This window comes from Lissotriton vulgaris, chromosome 1_1 (genome assembly GCF_964263255.1).
Source record: "Lissotriton vulgaris chromosome 1_1, aLisVul1.2, whole genome shotgun sequence".
NCBI lineage: Eukaryota > Metazoa > Chordata > Amphibia > Caudata > Salamandridae > Lissotriton > Lissotriton vulgaris.
This window is the reverse complement of record NC_141685.1, coordinates 1,179,890,436-1,179,911,518: the sequence shown is the minus strand read 5'-3', so window position 1 is coordinate 1,179,911,518 and position 21,083 is coordinate 1,179,890,436. Positions and strand designations below refer to the sequence as shown.

General features: G+C 46.3%; 1 protein-coding gene across 1 annotated transcript in view; it reads left to right on the top strand.

The window, feature by feature from the left end:
• LOC147748878 (lactoperoxidase-like) overlaps nucleotides 1–21,083 on the top strand; it is a 1,319,638-nt gene that overhangs the window by 465,665 nt on the left and 832,890 nt on the right. Inside the window, exon 7 of the mRNA XM_086964410.1 lies at nucleotides 13,838–13,967. Within this exon, the coding sequence (XP_086820536.1) occupies nucleotides 13,838–13,967 (130 nt within the window). The remainder of the gene's footprint in view (nucleotides 1–13,837; nucleotides 13,968–21,083) is intronic.

Sequence of the window (21,083 nt, the reverse complement as noted above, 5' to 3'; positions counted from 1 at the left end):
CCCCCCCCCCCAAACGCAGGGACATTAAACTTAACCTTGACCAGATGAGTCTTCATGTTCTAAGTGGAAATACCTGGAGAGACCATCTGCATTGCCTTGGTCAGTCCCTGGTCTGTGCTCCACTGTAAAGTCCATCCCCTGTAGGGAAATGGACCACCTGAGCAGTTTGGGATTTTCGCCCTTCATCTGATTGAGCCACAAGAGGGGCTTATGGTCTGTCTGAATTAGGAAGTGAGTGCCAAACAAGTATGGTCTCAACTTCTTCAGGGCCCAAACCACAGCAAAGGCCTCCCCCTCAATGGCTGACCAACGTTTCTCTCTAGGGGTCAGCCTTCTGCTAATAAAAGCAATGGGCTGGTCTTGACCATCTACATTAAGTTGTGAAACCACAGCTCCCACCCCCAACTCAGAAGAATCTGTTTGAACAATGAACTGTTTGGAGTAGTCAGGACTCTTCAGGATAGGTGCAGAGCACATGGCCTTCTTCACGTCATCAAATGCCTTTTGACAGCTAACTGTCCACTGAACCTTTCTTGGCATTTTCTTGGATGTCAAAACATTTAATGGTGTCACAATGGACCCATAGTTCTTTACAAATTTCCTGTAATACCCAGTCAGGCCCAAGAAGGCTCTGACTTGTGTCTGGGTAGTTGGAGGACCCCAGTCCTTTATGGTCTGGATCTTGCTCTCCAGTGGTTGAACCTGACCCCCACCAACTAATCGGTGGCCCAGGTAAACAACCTTGCTCTGCCCTATCTGGCACTTGGTAGCCTTGATAGTCAGGCCTGCCTTTTGCAGGGCCTCCAGAACTTTCTTCAGGTGGATCAGGTGATCCTCCCAGGTGGAGCTGAAGACAGCAATATCATCTAGATATGCTGCACAAAAGTTATCCAACACAGCAAGGACTTGATTCACCAACCTTTGGAAAGTGGCAGGTGCATTCTTCAAACCAAAGGGCATTACCACAAATTGATAATGTCCACTGGGGGTTGAGAATGCTGTTTTGGCTTTAGACTCCCCAGCTAACATGATTTGCCAATAGCCAGCTGTCAAGTCAAATGTGCTCAGAAATTTAGCAGAAGCCAACTTATCTATGAGCTTATCTGCCCTTGGAATGGGATGAGCATCTGTCCTAGTGACAGCATTGAGACCTCTGTAGTCCACACAAAACCTCATTTCTCTCTTTCCATCTTTGGTATGGGGTTTTGGCACAAGGACTACTGGGCTGGCCCATGGGCTCTCGGATGGCTCAATCACTTCAAGTTCAAGCATTTTCTGCACCTCCGCCATTATACAATCCCTGACATGGTCAGGTTGCCTGTAGATTTTATTCTTCACAGGCAGACTGTCACCATTGTCCACCTCATGGGTTCACCAGTTAGTTTGACTGGGTGTGAGAGAAAACATATGTCTATGAGCTTGCAACACTTGTTTGCAGTCCCATTGCTGCTGGTCAGTGAGGCTGCCTGAAGACTACTCCATCCACTTAACCATCATCAGGGTTCTAGGATAACAGGTCTGGGAAAGGGTCACTCTCTTCCTCCTGTTCCCCATCAGTAGCCATGAGCAAACTCATGTCTTCCCTGTCAACAAATGCTTTCAATTTGTTTACATGGAGCACCCTTTGGGGGGTCCTAGGGGTGCCAAAGTCCACCAAGTAGGTGACTTCTCCCTTTTTCTCCAGTATGGTGTAGGGTCCAGACCATTTGTCTTGGAGAGCTGCTGGGGACACTGGCTCCAAGACCCACACCTTCTGCCCTGGCTGGTACTCAGTCAGAACAGCCTTTTGGTCATGCCAAGCTTTCTGTAATTCTTGGCTGGCCTCCAGGTTTTTGGTTGCCTTCTCCATGTATTCAGCCATCCTGGAGCGGAGACCAAGTACATAGTCTACAACATCAAGTTTAGGCTTTTTGAGAGGTAACTCCTATCCTTCCTTCACAAGACACAATGGACCCCTTACAGGGTGGCCAAACAAAAGTTCAAAAGGGCTGTAGCCAACCCCCTTCTGTGGGACCTCTCTGTAAGCAAAGAGTAGGCAGGGTAAAAGGATGTCCCATCTTCGCCTGAACTTTTCAGGTAACACTTTTATCATTCCCTTTAGGGTCTTGTTGAACCTTTCAACAAGCCCATTGCACTGTGGATGATAGGGTGTGGTAAACTTATAGTTCACTCCACACTCCTTCCACATTGCTTTCAAATATCCAGACATGAAGTTGGTACCTCTGTCTGAAAGAACCTCCTTTGGAAAGCCCACTCTGGGGAAAACTGCCAGGAGGGCCCTTGCCACAACAGGTGCTGTTGTGGTCCTCAGGGGAATTGCCTCTGGATACCTGGTGGCATGATCCACTACCACCAGTATAAATCTGTGCCCAGATGCTGTTTGTGGATCCACGGGACCCACAATGTCAATTCCAACTCTCTCAAAGGGCACCCCCACCACAGGTAGTGGTATCAGGGGGGCCTTTGTGGTGCCGCCTGATTTGCCACTGGCTTGGCAGGTGACACAGGAGCGACAAAACTCCTTGGTATCTTCTGACATGTGAGGCCAGTGAAAGTGAGGGACAAGCCTGTCCCAAGTCTTGTTATGGCCTAGGTGTCCTGCAAGGGAATATCATGGGCCAAGGTGAGAAGGAAGCCCCTAAATTACAGAGGTATAACCAACCTCCTGGTAGCACCAGGCTTGGGGTCTCTAGCCTCTGAATGAAGGAGCCCATCATCCCAATACACTCTATGGGTACCTTGAACATTCCCAGCAGCCTCAGCAGCAGCTTGCTGTCTGAGGGGTTCAAGAGAAGGGCAATCTAATTGGGCCTGCCCCAGGTCTGCCCTTGAGGGCCCCCCTGTCCCCAGAAACTCAACCTGATCAGGCTCAAGTTCTTCAGAGACAGTCTCCTCTTGGATCACAGAATCAGCCTCCTGTGAAGTCTGATCCACAACCTGGGGCAATTGGGAAGGCACTGTCTTAACCCTCTTGCTCTTCCTCTTGGGTTGTGGTTGGTCTATTGTTTCAAGACCCACCACAGGTTCAGGTAGGCACTTCTTGGCCTGGGACCTGGTTACAGCAAGGACATGTGCTGAAATACCTAACATCTCTGCATGAGTCCTGTAGTCCACTTCTGACCATACTGAATTCCCCACATCATTGCCCAAAAGACAGTCTACTGGGAGGTCTGCACTCACAGTATCTTTCTTGAGGCCATTTACCCCTCCCCAGGAGAAGTTAACAACAGCCACACTATGTGTAGTAGTGGCATTGCTAGCATTGGTCACTAGGTAATTCTCACCTAGTACAATTTGTCCAGGGTCCACAAAGTTAGGTGTCACCATAGTGACACTGGCACATGTGTCCCTGTAGGCCTGAGCCAGTTTCTCATTGATTGAAGGTGTCTGCCTATACTTGCCCAAAGTATTGGGACTCACAGTAGTGGGCATGGATATGTCCACATCATAGAGCAGAACTGCCTGAGTAGGGATTCTGACTAGGCCAGACTCAATCTCAGTACCCAGGGTTAACCCTACTAAACCCTTTGGTTGTGTACCACCACTGCTAACTGTACTAGGGGGTGCAGGTGCCTTAGGGGCTGCAGTGGTAGGAACTGGATTTTTCTTGGTGCATTCACTACCCCAGTGGGAAGTGGACTTACAAGTATTGCACCAAGGTTTCTTTGAGCCATCATTCTTCTTCTTCTTGTTTCCAGTCTGGGAGCCACCCTCTTTATTAAAATTGTTTTGGGGGCCTGAAGAAGGCTTCTGGTCTTTTTCTTTCTTATCTCCACCCTTCTGGTCTGCCTTTTTCTGATCACCACCTTGGTTCTGGTTTTTCTGCTTAACCCTGGTTCTGACCCATTTGTCCGCCTTCTTTCCCAATTCTTGGGGAGAGGTCAGATCTGAGTCAATCAGGTGTTGATGCAACAGCTGGTTCTGGCAATTATTAAGGATCTGTTCTCTCATTATTAGATTGTACAATCCTGTATAGTCTGAAACTTTACTTCCCAGCAACCAACCTTCCAAAGCCTTAGTGGCACAGTCAACAAAGTCAGTCCAGTCCTGAGTCTGAGCTTTTTGGGTATCTCTGAACAACAACCTGTATTGCTCAGTGGTTAGGCCAAACCCCTCAATAAGAGCACTCTTCAGGACAGTGTGGTTTTTAGCATCCTCAGGTCTAACTGTGAGGAGCCTATCCCGCCCTTTCTCAGAAAAGGAGTACCATAAGATTGCTGCCCACTGTTCTTGAGGAACCTGCTGTACCATGCAGGCTCTCTCCAGAGCAGTCATCCATTTGTGGATGTCATCCCCTACCTTGTAGGGGGGCACAATCTTTGTCAGGTTTCTATTATCATAGGACCTGTCTTTCTCTCTAGGAATTATGCTGCCACCAGTGGAATCTAATCCACTCAATTTTTGTTCCCTTGCTAAAGCAAGTTTAGCTTGGGCCAAGGCTACCTCTTCCCTCTCTATCTGGAGTTGGACAGCCCTCATTCTGGCCCTATGCTCTTTTCTCTGGAGGGAAATCATTCCCCTTTGAGATTCCCTTGAGGCACTAGAAATGTGAGAATCCCCTAAAGGAGATCTCACTCTTCTATTGCCTGGAAATGTTATGTTATGTACTCTGGGGAGGTGCTGGCCCTCTCCATTTCCAAGTAGGTCCGAGTTGACTTGGCTAAGCCTCCCAACTGGTACCTGGGTATCCCCTTGATCCTGATCTGACTCATTACCTTCTGATTCAGGCTCCACCTCCGCATCTTCTACCTCTGGGGCGGTGTTCTCAGTCTCTGGGGGATTCACTCCATCTCCTGTCCCTGAGGGAACTGCACTAGCTTTCTCAAGGTCATCCTTCTCCAGGATTGCTATCAGGATGGGAATGGTAGGGTTGTGACCCTTTTTCAGCCTCCTTGCAGTACACAAGGTACTCAAGTCCTTATGGCTGAGTTTGTCATAGCTGGAGGGTGCCTGGGTAAGGTCACCATCCACAGGCAGAGCAATGGGATGCTCACCTGTGCCAGACATGACTTCTAGTGAGGTGTAAGTGGTGCACTTACCTACACTAAGTGTTTTCCTACTATACCTTGCTAGTGAGTTGTAGGCAGGGTGTGCTAAGCCCTTTGATCTACAACTACTAAGTTCAGTAGAACTTAAATATGTAAGCTTTGTTTATATGTACCTATGGTACTTAATGTGATCTTTCAATTTGATAAAAAGATTGCAATGGTAAAACAACAGCAAGCTCAAATCCCAACCTCTGCACACCAATGTGAGAAGTTGGCCTGATATATGATGTCTCCAATTCTGGGGGCACCTTGTATCAGTCCAAACAATCCCTTATGGTGGTGGTTGTAAGTCAACCTTGTAGACAAGCTATCCTAGGGGTAGCATGGACTAAGCAGCCTTCAGGCTGAACTCAAGAGGGCATGTGAAGCCAGCTGTTTTACCAAACACAATCCTGTAATATCAAATGAAAGGACACCACACAAGTTATATATTATACAAATATATGTATTTATTACTAGAATAATCCTCTATACTCTTTATGAGTCTAGAAGCACAAGTAAAACATATGAAAGTTGCACAATTATGGATGAGGCCGGGAGCCACTCAAACCATATACTAAAATAGTGGTATAAGTATCACTAATCGAACAGTGGTAAGGCCTGGGGCCTTGGGAATCACTGGGGCTATTCGGGACTAGCAGTGGTAAAGTCGGGAAAAGCCTGCGGGACTCGGGTGCAGCGCTTAAAGCACACGCATGCACCAATGCAAAGACAATGGTGCGTTAAAGTTATCGAGTTACAGTTTTAGGAGTCTTCCGACTGGACTAGAATTACCAAACTTTAGACTTAGACACTAGAGGTGTATACCAATGCAGGAGCACAGGCGTTCATGAGTTACCTCATCCTCAGGAAGCTGGTGCATAGGTGCCAAAGTGTGTTGGGTTTCGTCACGCAGTCTGATGGTGCCTGGAGATGGAGATGCTGCAGGCGTCCAGAAGAGAAGTGTCCGGTTGGATCCAAGGGTGGATTGAAGATGTAGAGTACCTGAAAGCAGAGGGGACAGAGTCTGGGTCACTCAGCAGTGACCAGGGTGGAACCAGGAAGGAACCAGGCAATGTCGGGCGCAATCAGGTGGTTGCTGTGAAGCTTGTCTCCGCTGCCACATGGACTCTGGGGCACCGAGGATGTCCAGGAGTGGACCACGAGCTGTCCCACGAAGGCTCTCGCTGTCCGCGGTGTCGGCTTCAGGATCTGAGCAAATAGACCTTATCAAATGCAACCCACGCAGGATTCGAAGATCGCTTCTTACTCGGACCAGCAAGGTCAGAGCGGGTGCTCCTTTTCAGGGGAGCGAGGGCCAGTGTGGAGCAACCAGACTAGCAGAGCAAATTCAAAGGTTCGTCGGTACTGGGGCCACTAGCCAATGGGCAAGCGACCGGACCAACGCATCAAACAGGAAAATGCAGAAGGACCCCAAGCAGCACTCGGTGAGTGTGGAGGGGTGAGCTTTGGTGCAAAAGTTGCTCGGGGTAGGGGCTTCTCAAACCCCAATGCACAGCGTCGAGGGAGTCTCGGGAGCTGCACGGTCAGCACTTTGTTGTTTTTCCAAGATGGCCAGCCCCACGCTTCAGGTCGCCTCCATGGGTATCAGACTTGCTGGGACTGTGGATCGGGCTGTTGGAAGGCAGGAACGCTGGGTCTTGTCGATCTCTGTCGCTCGAGTTCCGACGGGAACTGCAACAAAGCAAACAGTGAGGCGCTGGATGGTGCCTGTTTGCACAGGGTGGTCACTCCTTGACCACAAGGGAAATTCTTCAGTCTTCCACGTTGAGTGGGATGTCGAAGGGTCCAGAGTTTTGTTTCATAAGTTTCAGTCAGGATAATCTGATGTGCGCTGGCACTGCTCCCACCTTTAGTCCAAATCTGTGGGCTGGATTACCTGCTAGGTCCCTCTATGGGTGGGACCCAGGAAGGGGGTGGTAACACCCCTTTCCCTTTGTACAGTTTCGTGCCAGGACTGGGGCTGGAGTGCCCCAGAACCGGTTTGACTGGATTATGCAAGGGAAGCCTTGTGCTCCCCATGCAGTGTCTAGTTTCTTTCAGCCCTCCCTGCTCCAATCCACTATCTCCTGTCTGGGGTGGTGTAGCACCTCCCCGATACAGGAAACCCTTTGTCCAGGCCTCCTCTGCCAAGTTTCGGTCAGCAGCAGGAGGTCAGACTTGTATCGGGCAGCAGCATCCATTATGTGATGCTGAGGCTCTGGTTAGGATTAACCGCGTTTAAGTAAAGTAACATGTCTTCTCCCTCTAGAAGGGTGGAATGCTACCCCCGTCGCCAGGACTGGCGAGGGGGTAGTATTCCAAAACGTATGACACCAAACACGACATGTTTTGATATAGCCAAACCAAAGTTAGCACATAACCGCAAGGATTATAATGCACTTAAGAGTATATGGTATGGCAATGTCCCGGAACAGCTAAGGGAGTTGGTCCCGACAGCTGCAGAAAGGCTCAGCTCATGCTAGAGCACCATCTCACATAAAACCAAGCTCTCTGCCTCCAGGATTGTTAGGGCCTGCCATAGGAGTGACTCATAGGTATATATGTGTCCAGATATAGGTTTAGATATAGGTATACTATATCTAAGCAAGGGGGGATTACACCACCTTGCCCCAGCTGATTGATCAGCCAGTTTTGTCGATTTAAGTACCAGCCAGGGGTGGCAAAAGATATGCTGCAGCCCCTGGTAGGCCTTGGATGCACCTATGCCCTGGGCACCTATAGTGCACTGTACAGGGGTTGACAAGGTGTCCAGTACCGAGTTGGTTATGCACCTATAGTGCAGGTATGTGAATTTAGAGAGAGAACAGCAGGCTGTGGGTCTGATTAGCAGGCCCACAGCTACATTAAGTTGAAAACTAGTGAAGCAAAAAGCAAAAATTAGGGTGACCATAGGAAAGCAGACCCTACTCTCCTACACCATGGGAATCCCGTGATTTACGTAAATACTATATAGCCTTTTCTGATGGCTAAATGTGCAAACCGATCGCCTAATCATATCCGCTTTAGTCTCATTCAAATTATGGGAGATCGTAAAAGGCCGCTACGAATTTAAGCGTGACGCTCGCTTCTGATCCCCTCACTGTGACATGCTCACCGATTAGGGCCACAAGCATACACGTTTGTTTAGCAAAGGCACGTCACCTTGTTCACTGCGGCAATTGGACCATCGGTGCAGCATGAATCTATGACCTGCTTACACTACTAGCATGCTCACAAAAGTTGCGAGCACTCACTGTTTTTAATTGTTTATTTTACTGCTCATCTGAATGATCTCGCACGTATGAGTGACACCGGTTGTGTATCTCACCTTTGGATGTGACTGCAATTTACAAGCATGTTTTTATATGTTACAGGTTGTTCCGTCTTGTCATTATTCTCTTCACAGGGATTTTTTACAGCTGAACCAACAATCATGGTTAGTTCATCATCGCATGGTAAACACACCTTAGCGAGTGTGTAAAAATGCACTACACACGTGGTTAATTTTTACCACCCTCTTTTTTACTCTTGCACGCTATTCACCATATTGACAAGGTCCTGAAGAAAGCTCCATTGGATTTTTCTGATGAGCTGAAACATGTTGATCTGACCTAAGGATAATTCAGACACTTAAATATAGTCCTGTAATATTATCCACCTCATTTTTAAACATACCCTGGGCCACTGGGAATAAAGTATCGTATAGTGAGTCTCCCAGAGGTATTTTGTAACATAACCACTTTCACTATATCATCACACAAAAACCAAAAACCAGCTCCACTGTAATCAGGTGTCGCAGCACAGTTGGGTAACATTCGGCTACCCAACTGAGAACCCAATGATGAAGCATGACACCAACTAGGTTGGTGTGTAAGGGTTCTTTTAAACAATTCCTGTGGTGACAGACACTACATGGTTAACTAGTCACTCTCTAGTGGCCCGTCTCCGTTGATTATTTGATTACTACATTGGGACAAGGACGGCCCATGTACTGTCCTAACTCTCTTGTTTGTTTTTGGCTGTATTAGCGCATCCATCTTTTGTGTACAGATGGGCTCTTCTATGCCTGCATTCTCCACCAGTTGTAGTGTTTCCGAAGTAAGGCGTGTGACAATAGGGCCAGTTAAAGTAGGTTTTATTTTATGGAGCATCATCTTCTACGTGTAGCCATTATGTAGGTATATACATAAATGTAGCTAGTACGCCTTCTCCTGGTTTCCCTGTCTCCTGGTGACTCCTTCGTCGATTACCAGGCGTTGTCCCTCCGAAATTTCCAAGGAGCAGGATGGTAGCTTTGTTTTACTCAGGAACCCCTAAAAGGAATATGAAAACTGTGGGTAAGTGTTTCTGCTATGTTGTGCGTTTGGACGGAAAGGGAGTGAAGGAGCAACCCAAAACAAACCAGTGATACACTTCTAACGGAGAGGAGTGATGGTGTTGGGTTGGGGAATTCTATATACAAGGTCCGGTAAGGGGCTGGTGCCTCTACACTTCAGGCCTCTCCCGCCTCCCTACCCAGCCCGGGAACCTGTGTTAGCCACGCTCCTGGAGCGTGGCTGGGTGAAGCATGTTGCCGGTAGCCTCCTGGCTCTCCTGCCATCTCTCGATTCTCCTCCGATCCTCCTCAGCCTGATGTTCTCTCCGTACTCCTCCGCTCTCCGTCTTGTTCTCCACTCTTTGCTTCTCCTCTCACTCCTCGCTCCTCTTGTCCTCCGGTGATGACACACACGGTCTTTCGGATCTCGTCTCCTCTTGTTGGTCCGAAGGCTGCGACGTCATCCTTGTGGGTGGAGTCCTTGACCACTGAGTCCCAGTTAAAGGGACCAGGGCTCATTTCTGTGGTGTCTGCTTGGGACTGACAAATCCAGTCATCCTGTTGTGGGAAAGGAAGAGGTGCAGTAACGACTTGTACCTCCAACCAATCTGATGTCTGATCCATTCTTTCCCTGGGTACATCCGCCCCATGACAATGTTTTACTGTGGATGGGTAACTGGGTGAAAGCAGGAATGTGTTAGTAAGTGGCTGAATGGATGCTTGAGTGCAAGAAGGATTGACAGAGTGCATAAATGATGACTTACTTAGTGCCTAAACTTACAAGTCACTAAATAAGGCAGTTTCAGTTATAAGCTATTACTAGGCTTTTTGTTCATTGGCCATTAACATTGCACATAACTAATGAGCAGACAAAATTGTACACTTAATTCTTTTAATATACCCATTAAAACCAATTACCTTATTATTCAAAATTTCATGTATGTACGGGCAATACATTATTTTAAAAATCTATATACAAAAGGTAACATTTGCAAAAAAATAATATCTGTTGGTTTGTAAAGCATTTCATAAATTTTATTGCATTGGATCCGTTCAGAGCATAATAAATAAGGCACAACAATCCAGAGGAAAATGAATACATATAGAGATAAAATCTCAATAGCAGCAATGGCCACAAGCCTATTATAGCCTATTATTGTGGGGTACGTTACAGTACAGCTTAAGTCACTTCCCGCTTCCTCTCCTCCTGCTAGTATCAGGGCACTTCGTGTTCTCTCTCCACCTAGCTATGGGTGCCCAAATTACCTGCCCCAACTTTCTTGCCTCTCTGCCCCGGCATGAATAAAGTGCTATCTCTTGATTATAGACCCCTAGGAGGCGTGCTAACCACATTTGAGAGGTGGGATAGTCCACATCCTTCCATCTTGAAGCTATAAGTATCCTGAGAACAGCTACGCAGATAAATATTAAATATTCTTCCACAGTATCTATGTCCAAACTGTTATCGTGGTCCATTATCATCAGGGTAGGGAATAGGTTAATTCTCTGCCCTAGCAGAGCCTCCCAGAACCTTACCATCTCATTTTTAACTGATAGTAGCCTAGCACAATCATAAAACATATGCACCAGAGTAGCTGGTCTTTCCCAGCATCTTGGACATTTATCATCTTCTCTTTTGCCCCAGTTGAAAAGTTTGGCAGGGGTAAAATATAAATTAAATAACGTTTTATAATGTTGCCCCTTTAGGCTAGTTGAGCGAAAAGTTATATCCGCTAATAGCAGAGCCTTATACAAATCGACATCTGGATCATTTCATTTCGTAGCCCACATGGCTTCAGTTTTCTCCAAATCATCCTGAGTACTTTGTAACAATATACTATAAGTATTCTTGATTCTTCTACCACTCCCTGCTATTAGCTCCGTTAGTGGGATTCTTCCCCCAGGGGATATCATTGGCCTACGACCAGCAAAAGATCTTTGAATTTGAGCTTATTTAAAATATTGTCTGGTTGGAATCCCATACTTCTGTTGTATAGCACCGAAAGAGAGTAGCTGGTCTGCTTCAAATATGTCTCCTACCTACGTTAAACCGAGTCGGTCCCAGTACCTTCCCATCATATCATAAAAGGAGTGCAGTAATGCATGTGAACTCCATAATGGTGTATAATAATACATTTTCGGGATTATCATGGCTTTTTGCACCTTATTCCATAGTTCCCCAGTGCTGTACATAACCTTAAAGCGCACCTTCTTATAATAGCTCCCATTTACCTGGCGCAATACCAGCCAACAAGCTTCTTTCCCTGAAATAAGTTTGTATATCGAAGGGAGTGTATAGTTACATCCTTCCTCTGCATCTTCCCTTATAGTAGGAAGGAGTAAAATCGCCCTCTGACACAGTAGGCATGCCCAATGATAGAATCTAATATTTGGGAATGCCATCCCACCCCTCACCTGCGAGAGTGTCAAATATTTTAAAGAACGCCTGACTTTCCCTTATTGTCAAGTAAAGTTTGAGAAAATGGCTTCCAGCCTCTTCATAATATCTTCGTCTATCATGAGTGGAATAGACCGGCAACATAGTCATTTTAAAAACATTTCCTCTTCCAATAATGGAGAGATGCAAGCCGTCGATCCTTTTGAAATCTGTGGAAATTTCCTTCACCACTGTATCAAAATATATCTTGGTTATTTTATTAACTGCTGGACTAATGCGAACCTCCAGATAGATAGCATTCTCTGTACACCTTGGATCATTAAAACTGATGTTGTCTGAACATATTATAAGAGTCTTGCTTTCATTCAGCAGATATCCTGATTTCAGCCCAAATACCTTAGCTATAGCGTTGGCTAAAGAGGCCCGGATTGAAAATGATAGGCTATTAGGGAACTAGCCAGGGCAGAAGAACTGCACACAGTAGCAATGATTCATTGGCAGGAGGCAACAGATCTACAACACCGGATTTTGTCCACAAAAGCAGAGTTAAATAAACGGCTAGCACAGAAAGCAGTGGAAGAATACCAGACGCAACAGGGCAAAGTATATGAGACCGGAGAGCAAGCTGGGAAACGATTAGCGCTTCGAATCAGGCAGAAAAATATCAGGAATCAAATAGCTGCCGTACGAAAGGACGATCAAACATACACGGAGACTTACGACATACTCAGGGTATTACAGGAGTATTATCAGCTACTCTATAAGGAAGAGGAGCATGTAGATATGCCTAGACTAGAGGAAGCTGAATTGGGACCCCAGTAAGCCAGGTAAAGGAGAAACTAGATAAGGACTTCTCATTAGAGGAAGTATTAGCAGCTTTACAGGAGTTACCATCAGGAAATGCAGCTGGGCCTGATAGTATCCCATTAGAAATCTACAAACATATACATACCGTGATCGCTCCCCTATTATTAGATTTATTTGTAGGAATACAACATTATGGCCAAGTCCCTGAATCATGGAAAGAGACGAACATTATAGTTTTTCACAAAAAAGGTGAACCAGTGATAACCCATCTTCATACAGACCTATTTCTCTGATCAATGCTGATACAAAACTATACTCCAAGTTATCAGCCACAAGATTGGGGAGGGTTATAGGTGTCTGGTCTCGCTGTGGCAGCATGGGTTTATCCCCGGAAGGGGAACGACAGAACATATTAGGCGGACCATCACGCTATTTGATATCCAGGCTGCGACTGGTGAACGGATGGCCATGATCCTCCTCGATGCTCAAAAAGATTTCGATCGGGTGGCCTGGAGCTTTCTATGGGGAATATTAGAGCAGAAAGGGTTTGGCCCTAGAATTATTAGAGCAATCGAGGCTATGTATTCAGACCCAAAGGCACAAATACAATTAATGGGGGAAACCTCGGATAATATTCATATATCAAGAGGGACTAGACAGGGGTGTCCCTGTTCCCCCATAATGTTGGCCCTATACATAAACCCTCTGATAGAAGAATTGCTGGGGTGTCAAGATATCAAGCCTATCATTACTAAAGGTTCTGGAACTAAAATACTCGCCTATGCAGACGATCTAGCTATTTTAACTACTTATCCGGCTAGCGCAATTAGGGAAGCCACCGCTATAGAATTTGGGCTGAAATCAGGATATCTGCTGAATAAAAGCAAGTACACTTAATTCTCCATTTGTTATTATATTCCTATGTTGTTTTATAAAAGAAGTTTGATGAAATAATATTACTGAGTGCAAAATACATTGTACGGACTGTTAAAATAAATACAGATGCTATACCAGCTAATTTTCAGTTATAATAATAATCCATAATGGTCTCAGAAACACCACCTTGTGAATATACTATACATTTGGTATTTTGTTGCTGTCTTGCATATCAGACTAACATCATAAAGAGATACTTTGTACTTATGTTTCTGCATTTACAAATTTAAAAAGAATACAGCTGATGGAATGATCCTTTTTCACGCTAATTACAATGGAGCATCATGAACAGCGGAATATTTCCATTGGGCTCTCATCAGAATCCTAAACATAGGCTTATCTTTCATGCAGGGAAAATCCTGATGTAGGAGCTGCAAACCGAGCTTTCACCCGGTGGCTCCCGGCGCATTATGAAGATGGAATAAGCAGACCACTAGGCTGGACCAAGGGAAAACCAAGTAATGGCTTTAATCTTCCTGAGGTACGTTTTTTGTTTTGCTAAATCATCAATCCATTTTTTGCCTGTTGGATATGAAGTGTAATAGGCTCCAAGGAAAAGAAGAGCACTGTAGATATATTTTCATTTCATCTAAAAAATGAGATATGCCTAGTTTAGCACATGGGGTGCAGTTAAGATTACATTACGCAAACAAGGATGTGATGGGACAGTCGCTATGTGCAATTAGAACAGTTCTACATGACATACCTTATAGTTCTATTTTAAATATGTACAAAGGATCAACCAGATTAAATAATTTTGCCTATAATCACTATTCATTGCTCGAGTGGTGTCAGACCTCGATCATGGGTCCAAAGGGAAGACAACAGCTATTGGGCCACAACAGTTGTGTTTGGGGTCGTTTGTTCTGGTGCTAGAATTTATATTGGAAAATAGTAACTTAATAATGGCAGGTTTTATTTTTGTGAGTCAAGGCACATACTCTCATATTTTTAATCTTAGGTCCTGCATTACCTGCTCAGCCCAGATGCAAGTTGGCATGGTGCTGAATTGTGCGCTTGGTGGAATTGAACTGGTGGCATTTTTGTATTCAGCAACAGAGGACTGCAGGTGGTAGCCCTGGTCATCACATGGGCCACTGGGCTGTGCAGTATGGATGGCCTGATTGACGGGTGTGTCTTCAGTAATTGTGGCCGCTGTCCATGGGACATGTCCTCAAGATGGCTTTTGCTGGTTACGCCACTTGTTGGGCATCAGCATGGCACATCCTTCTGGAACAAGACAGGGGTTCTGGTTGGGTCGGCACTGACTCCGCACCAGATGAAGTTTGCTTTTTTGCAGCGCTATACACACTGGGACATGGCTGGGTATCTCTTCCTGGACAGTGTCTCCTCCTGCATACAGAAGTTATCTGTAGAAGGTGGATACCTGACTATGGTTACCCCAGATTTTTTTGCCTAGTGTTTAGCTGGGTTTCGCCTTAGTTGGCCTGTGATCCTGCTAACCAGGGCCCCAGGCTATCTGCTCTATCTTTAAAATGGACTCCATGTACCCTAGGTACATTAACAATTGGGATTGGACCACCTTATCAGCCCCTGTACAGTGTACTATAGGTACCCAGGGCATAGGTGCATCCAAGGCCTACCAGGGGCTGCAGCATATCTTTAGCCACCCCTGGCTGGCCATCTGTAGGAGAGTAGGGTCTGCTATCCTATGGTCACCCCAATTTTTGCTTTTTGCTTCACTGGTTTTTGACTTAATGTGGCTGTGGGCCTGCTAATCAGACCCACAGCCTGCTGTTCTATCTCTAAATTCACAGACATGTACTATAGGTGTTGAGACTTGTATTCATGATTTCTTTCTTCCTTGTTTCATATGGTGTGGTGATGTATGTAGATAGGGTGAGAATGTTGTGAATGTTGGCAGTATGATAGTATTGTGATTTTTGTTTTTTTCCCAGGGCATAATCAAATCATGTTCATTTGTACATAAAATTTGGATTGTATAGAGCTGTACATTACATGTTTTTTATGATATCTTTTTTCTCTTTCTACTTTTCTGATTTTCTATAAAAAACGTATATTTATTTAAAAAATATATATTTTGTCTTCTATATAAAGAATTTTGATGTATTATCAAACAAGAGAAATGAAAAAACTGACTTATAATGAAATAAAATCTATATCTTTTTGAAAGAATGCAATGCATTGTTTAGCGTTTGTCATCTATTTGATGTATTTTGTAATTTAGAGTTGTGGCCTTTAAGGGAAATTCCTCTCTTGTTGTGTGTCAGAGCCCAATGAGACCCAGACTCCCAGACTTTTCACAGCCCGATCCACAGTCCCTGCAAAGAAGGGACCCGTGGAGGCACCGAGAGACGTGGGACCGGACATCTCGAAAGACCCCCGAGAAGCTGACTGAGCAGCAACCGAGGCACCCTCGACGCTGTGCTTTAGGGTTTGAGAACCCCCACAACCGAGCAGCATTTGCACCGAAGATCAGCCCCCAGCATCTCCACGATCTGCGTGGGGCCCTTTTGCATTGTGCCACTCGACGCGCCATCCCGGCCACTTGCCAGGTTGTCAGCGGCCATCTTGGCAATGAAACCTACAATTTACACTGCGGGTCTGGTTGCTTCAGACTTGCCCTCGCTCCTGTAAAAAGGAGCACCCGCTCTGACCTTGCTGGTCCGAGTTATAATCTTTTTCCACATCCTGCGTGGCTTGCATTAGCCAAGGCCTGTTTGCTACAATTAAGTTGCCGACACCGCCATCAGCTAGACCCTTTGTGGGACAGCTCGTGATCGACTCCTGGACGTCCTCGACCTCTTCGTGTCCACGTGGCTGCAGAGAGAAGCTACACCTCATTGCCTGTTTGCACCCGACATCGCCTGGTTCCAATATGGTTCCACGGTAGTCACTGGCTAGTGACTTTGAACATTGTCCCCTCAGCTTTCAGGTCTTCATCACTTTAGATCCACCCTTGGATCCACCGGAACTCTTCACATCGAGCCGCCTGCAGCATCTTCATCTCCAGGCAACATCGACCTGTGTGACGAAACCCGACACTAATTCGCACCTGTGCACCCGCTTCCTGTGGGTGAGGTAACTCAGCAATGCCAGTGTTCCCACACTGGTACACACCTCTAGTATCTAGGTCTAAAGTTTCATCCTTCTAGGTCACTCGGAAGGTTCGTTAAACACTAACTTTGTAACTTTTTCGCACCATTGACATTGCATTGGTGTATGCGTGCACTTTAAGCGCTGCACCCGAGTCCCGCGGCCTTTCCCGACCTAGTCACTGCTAGTCCCAATCAGCTCCAGCGATTCCCAAGGCCCTAGGCCTACTTCCTTTCCGATTGGTGGCTCTTATACCACTATTTTAGTATATGGTTTAGGTGGCCCCTAGGGCTCATCCATATTGTGCAACTTTTGTATATTTAAACTGTGTTTTGTTTTAACGCATTTGCTTCTGTGCTCATAAAGAGTATAGGGGATATTTGTAGTCAATAAATATATATATATTTTCAATATATATCTGTGTGGTGTCCTTTCATTTGACATTCAAGGGGATTGTATATGGTAAAACAGCTTGCTTCACATGCCTTACAGAGTTTAGCCTAAGACTGCTTTGTCCACGCTACCACTAGGATAGCTGGTCTATAAGGTTGACTTACAACCAATCATCATAAGAGTTGCTTGGCATGGTACAAGGTGATCACTAGAACTAGTGAGCATCATATACCAGGCCAACTTCTCACATTGGTGAGCAGCGGATTGGGATTTGAGCTTGCTGTTGTTTTACCATTACAATCTTTGAGAGTATCATTTGAAAGATCATACAGGTACCTGCTGGGTACATATAAAACAAGACTAGTATACTTAAGTTCTACTGAACTTAGTTGTTGTAGAGGATAGGGAGTAGCACACCCTGACTACAACTACTAGATAGGTTTAGCAGGTAAACACCAGTGTAGGTAGATTTCAACATATCCACCCTCACTAGAGCAATGTCTGGAGCAGAGGGGTCCACTACACTTACTCCTGTTGAGAGTGACCCTCCAAGGGCACCATCCAAATTTGCTATGCTTAACTTCAATGAATTAAGGCAGCTTTGTGCCTTAAGAGGTCTCAAGACAGGGCCAACCCCTACTACAGACCACCTTAGAGAGCTTTTAGACCGGTCTGAAGCTCTAAAGACCTCTAAAGAAGACCCCACAGGGAATGCTGATGGAGGCTCTCCCACTGAAGATTACAATACTGACACCCCTGTCCCTGTAGTCCACATAGATGAGGATGACCAAGTCACTGGAGGTACTCAGCCTGACGAGGAGGAAGAAGAGCAGAAGGAGGGAGCAGTGATTCTGATGATGGTAGACTTAGTCAGGTGCTAGCCAAAGGGCTTAGCCAGGCTAACTTAAGTGTATTTGGGACTGAGTCAGGAGTAAACCCACTCAGACCCCCAAGTGGACTGAACCAGGAGCCCAGGAGAAGGAGGAATCACTCAGGTGAATCCAATACCTCCCAAGCTTCTAGAGGTTCTCATGGTCACTCCAGAAGGGTGATGACTAGCCCTCAGAGAAGGGAACATGAGGCCAACATGAGAGAGGCTGAGCTTAGGATCCAGAAGAGGGAACTAGAGGTTGCCCTGGCCCAAGAGAAACTTGCTAGAGCAAGACAGCCTAGAGAGAGTGGGTTAGTACCCACTGGTGGCAGCATTATCCCTAAGGATAAAGACAGGTCCTATGATAGTAGAAACCTGAGTAAGATTGTGCCCCCCTACAAAGCTGGGGATGATATCCACAAATGGATGACTGCACTTGAGAGAGCCTGCAGAGTACAGCAGATCCCTCAGGAGCAGTGGGCAGCAATCTTGTGGCTCTCCTTTGAAGGTAGAGGCCGAGACAGACTCCTCACAGTTAGTGATGGGGATTCTAGGAACTACCTGGTCCTGAAGAGTGCTCTGATTGATGGGTTAGGCTTAACCACTGAACAGTACAGGTTAATGTTCAGAGAGACCCAGAAGACACAGACTCAGGACTGGTCTGAATTTGTTGAAAGTGCCACTAAGGCTCTGGAGGGATGGTTGCTGGGAAGTAAGGTTACAGACTATACAGTATTGCATAATTTAATTAGGAGAGAGCAAATCTTAAGTAATTGTCAAAATCAGCTTCTACATCAGCACCTGGTGGACTCTGATCTGACCTCTCCGCAAGAATTGGGTAAGAGGGCAGACAAATGGGTCAGAACCAGGATCAGGCCTAAGAACCAGGGTGGTGACCAAAATAAAGAGACTACCAAGCCTCAAGAGAAAGGTGGGGATAAATCCAAAGAGAAGACTTCCCCAGGGCCCCAAAACTCCAATGGAAAGGGTGGGCCCCACAACACTTCCTCTACAGAGAAAACACCTTACTGTCATACCTGGATGTCCTCTTTGGACATTGGAAAACAGACAGCTGTTGTCCAAAGAATGGTAATAAGGAAAATATACCTCCAAGTAAGGCTCCAACACCTCCTGTCACTGTCAGCAGTGGTCCCCCATGTGGTGGGAGCACCCCCAAGAATTTGGGTGGGTTTACCTTTGGAGGACAGGTGGACTCTGGCCTATCCAGGTCCCCTACCCTAGATACTCTTGTCTATGAGACTGGCATGGGGTTTTCCAATTTCACTGCTTGCCCAAATACTTTGAGCAAGTACAGACAGGAGCCCCTCGTCAATGGTTTGAAAGTTGAGGCCTTTAGAGACACAGGGGCTAGCATCACCATGGTGGCTGAATGTCTAGTCCCCTCAAGGCAACTTTTACCTGATGCCACATATCAGGTGACAAACATTGATGGCATAGAAACCAAACATCCCATGGCAGTAGTCAATCTTAGCTGGGGAGGTGTCACTGGCGCAAAGAGAGTGGCAGTGTCAGCAAACTTGTATGTAGATTGCCTACTTGGTAATGATTTGGAAATCTCAGCCTGGGCTGAGGTTGAACAGCAAACCCATTCTAGAATGGTAAATCTCCATGGAAAGGTTAGTGGGGCTGTGATGGCTACAGCCCCAATCCAAGATGTCCTTCCTGAAAAGGTTGGTAGGGCTGAGCAAACATCAGCCCTATCTTTAGCTAACTTCCCTCCTGAAAAGATTAGCAGGGCTGTGATGGTAACAGCCCATACCCAAACTGAGTCTCCTCCTGAAAAGGTTGGTGGGGCTGTGATGGCCACAGCCCAAACTCAAACTGATTCATGTGTTGTTAAGCCTGAAATGATGGATAACTCCACACAAACAGAGAGCATTGAGGAGGAAGAGAAATCTCCCTCCCACCAGACTTTAGGAAAGGATCAGCCTCCTCAGGGAACTGATCTTACCCCTGATGAAGGAAATGCCCCAGAGGTGGTTGGGCCTAGCCTGACAGAGCCTCTGAATTCAATGGACACTTCTCAGGTGGGACCCAGTCTGGAGCAGGTAACCTGCCCCTCTCTACCTAGCCTTACTCAGCCCAGGGCTGCAGAGGACAAGATGGACAGTGAGCCCCAAAGGGCCCCCTGTCAAATAAAGCACCCCCATCAACAGATTAGGGGCACCGAAGCTAGCAGCCCTAGCCAGGTGAAAACCTTAAAAACTCCTGAGGGATCCCCCTTAAAAGTAGTTAGGGACCTCCCCCAGATGGATATTGTTGGGCACAGCCAAACCTGGGACCCTAAGAGCCCAAACCTGACCTGTCCCTCCAGTAAGCCAAACCAAGGGACCCAGCTTCCTGCTTAAGGTAGCCAGAGGTTGACCCTGAGAGCACAGTGCAACTCAGTCAAAGAAAGAAAGGCACACATGGTAGAAAGTGATTGAAGGAAGCTGAGTCCTACAGAGGAATCTCACGTAAGTACTCCATCTCAACACCAGCCTTTGACTTTGCAAAGACACACCACAGGTAGAGATTCCCTATGGTGGAGACCCTCTGATACCCTTAGGGTGAGGGATTGCTTAGTGGACCATGAGACAGGGGGTTACCAAGCCAGAGCTGGTAATTCCTTATATGGCCACTTAGGCAATATTGGCGTACCTGGTCAAGGATAGCCTTATCTCCTTTCGTTGGGGGGGGGGGGGGGTTGTGTAGGAAGGTGGATATCTGACTATGGTTATCCCCAAACTTTTTGCCTGGTGTTTAGCTGGTTTTTGACTTAGTTGGCCTGGGATCCTGCTATTCAGGGCCCCAGGCTAGTTGCTCTCTCCTTGAAATGGACTCCATGTACCTTAGGTGCATATACAATTGGAACTGGTTCACCTTATAGGCCCCTGTAACAGTGTACCATAGGTACCCAGGGCATAGGTGTATCCAAGGCCTACCAGGGGCTGCAACATGTATTGTGCCACCCCTGGCCTGGCCTCCATATTTGACACAACTGGCTGATCACTCAGCTGGGGTAAGTTGGTGTAATCACCTCTTGCTTAGATATAGTATACCTATATCTAACCTAACTGGACACATAGTAACCTATAAGTCACTCCTATGGCAGGCCTTAACAATCCTGGAGGCAGAGTGCTTGGTTTTATGTGAGATGGTGCTCTAGCATGAGCTGAACCTGTCTGCAGCTGTCGGGAACAAGTCCCTTAGCTGTTCAGGGATATTGCCATACCATATACTCTTAAGTGCATT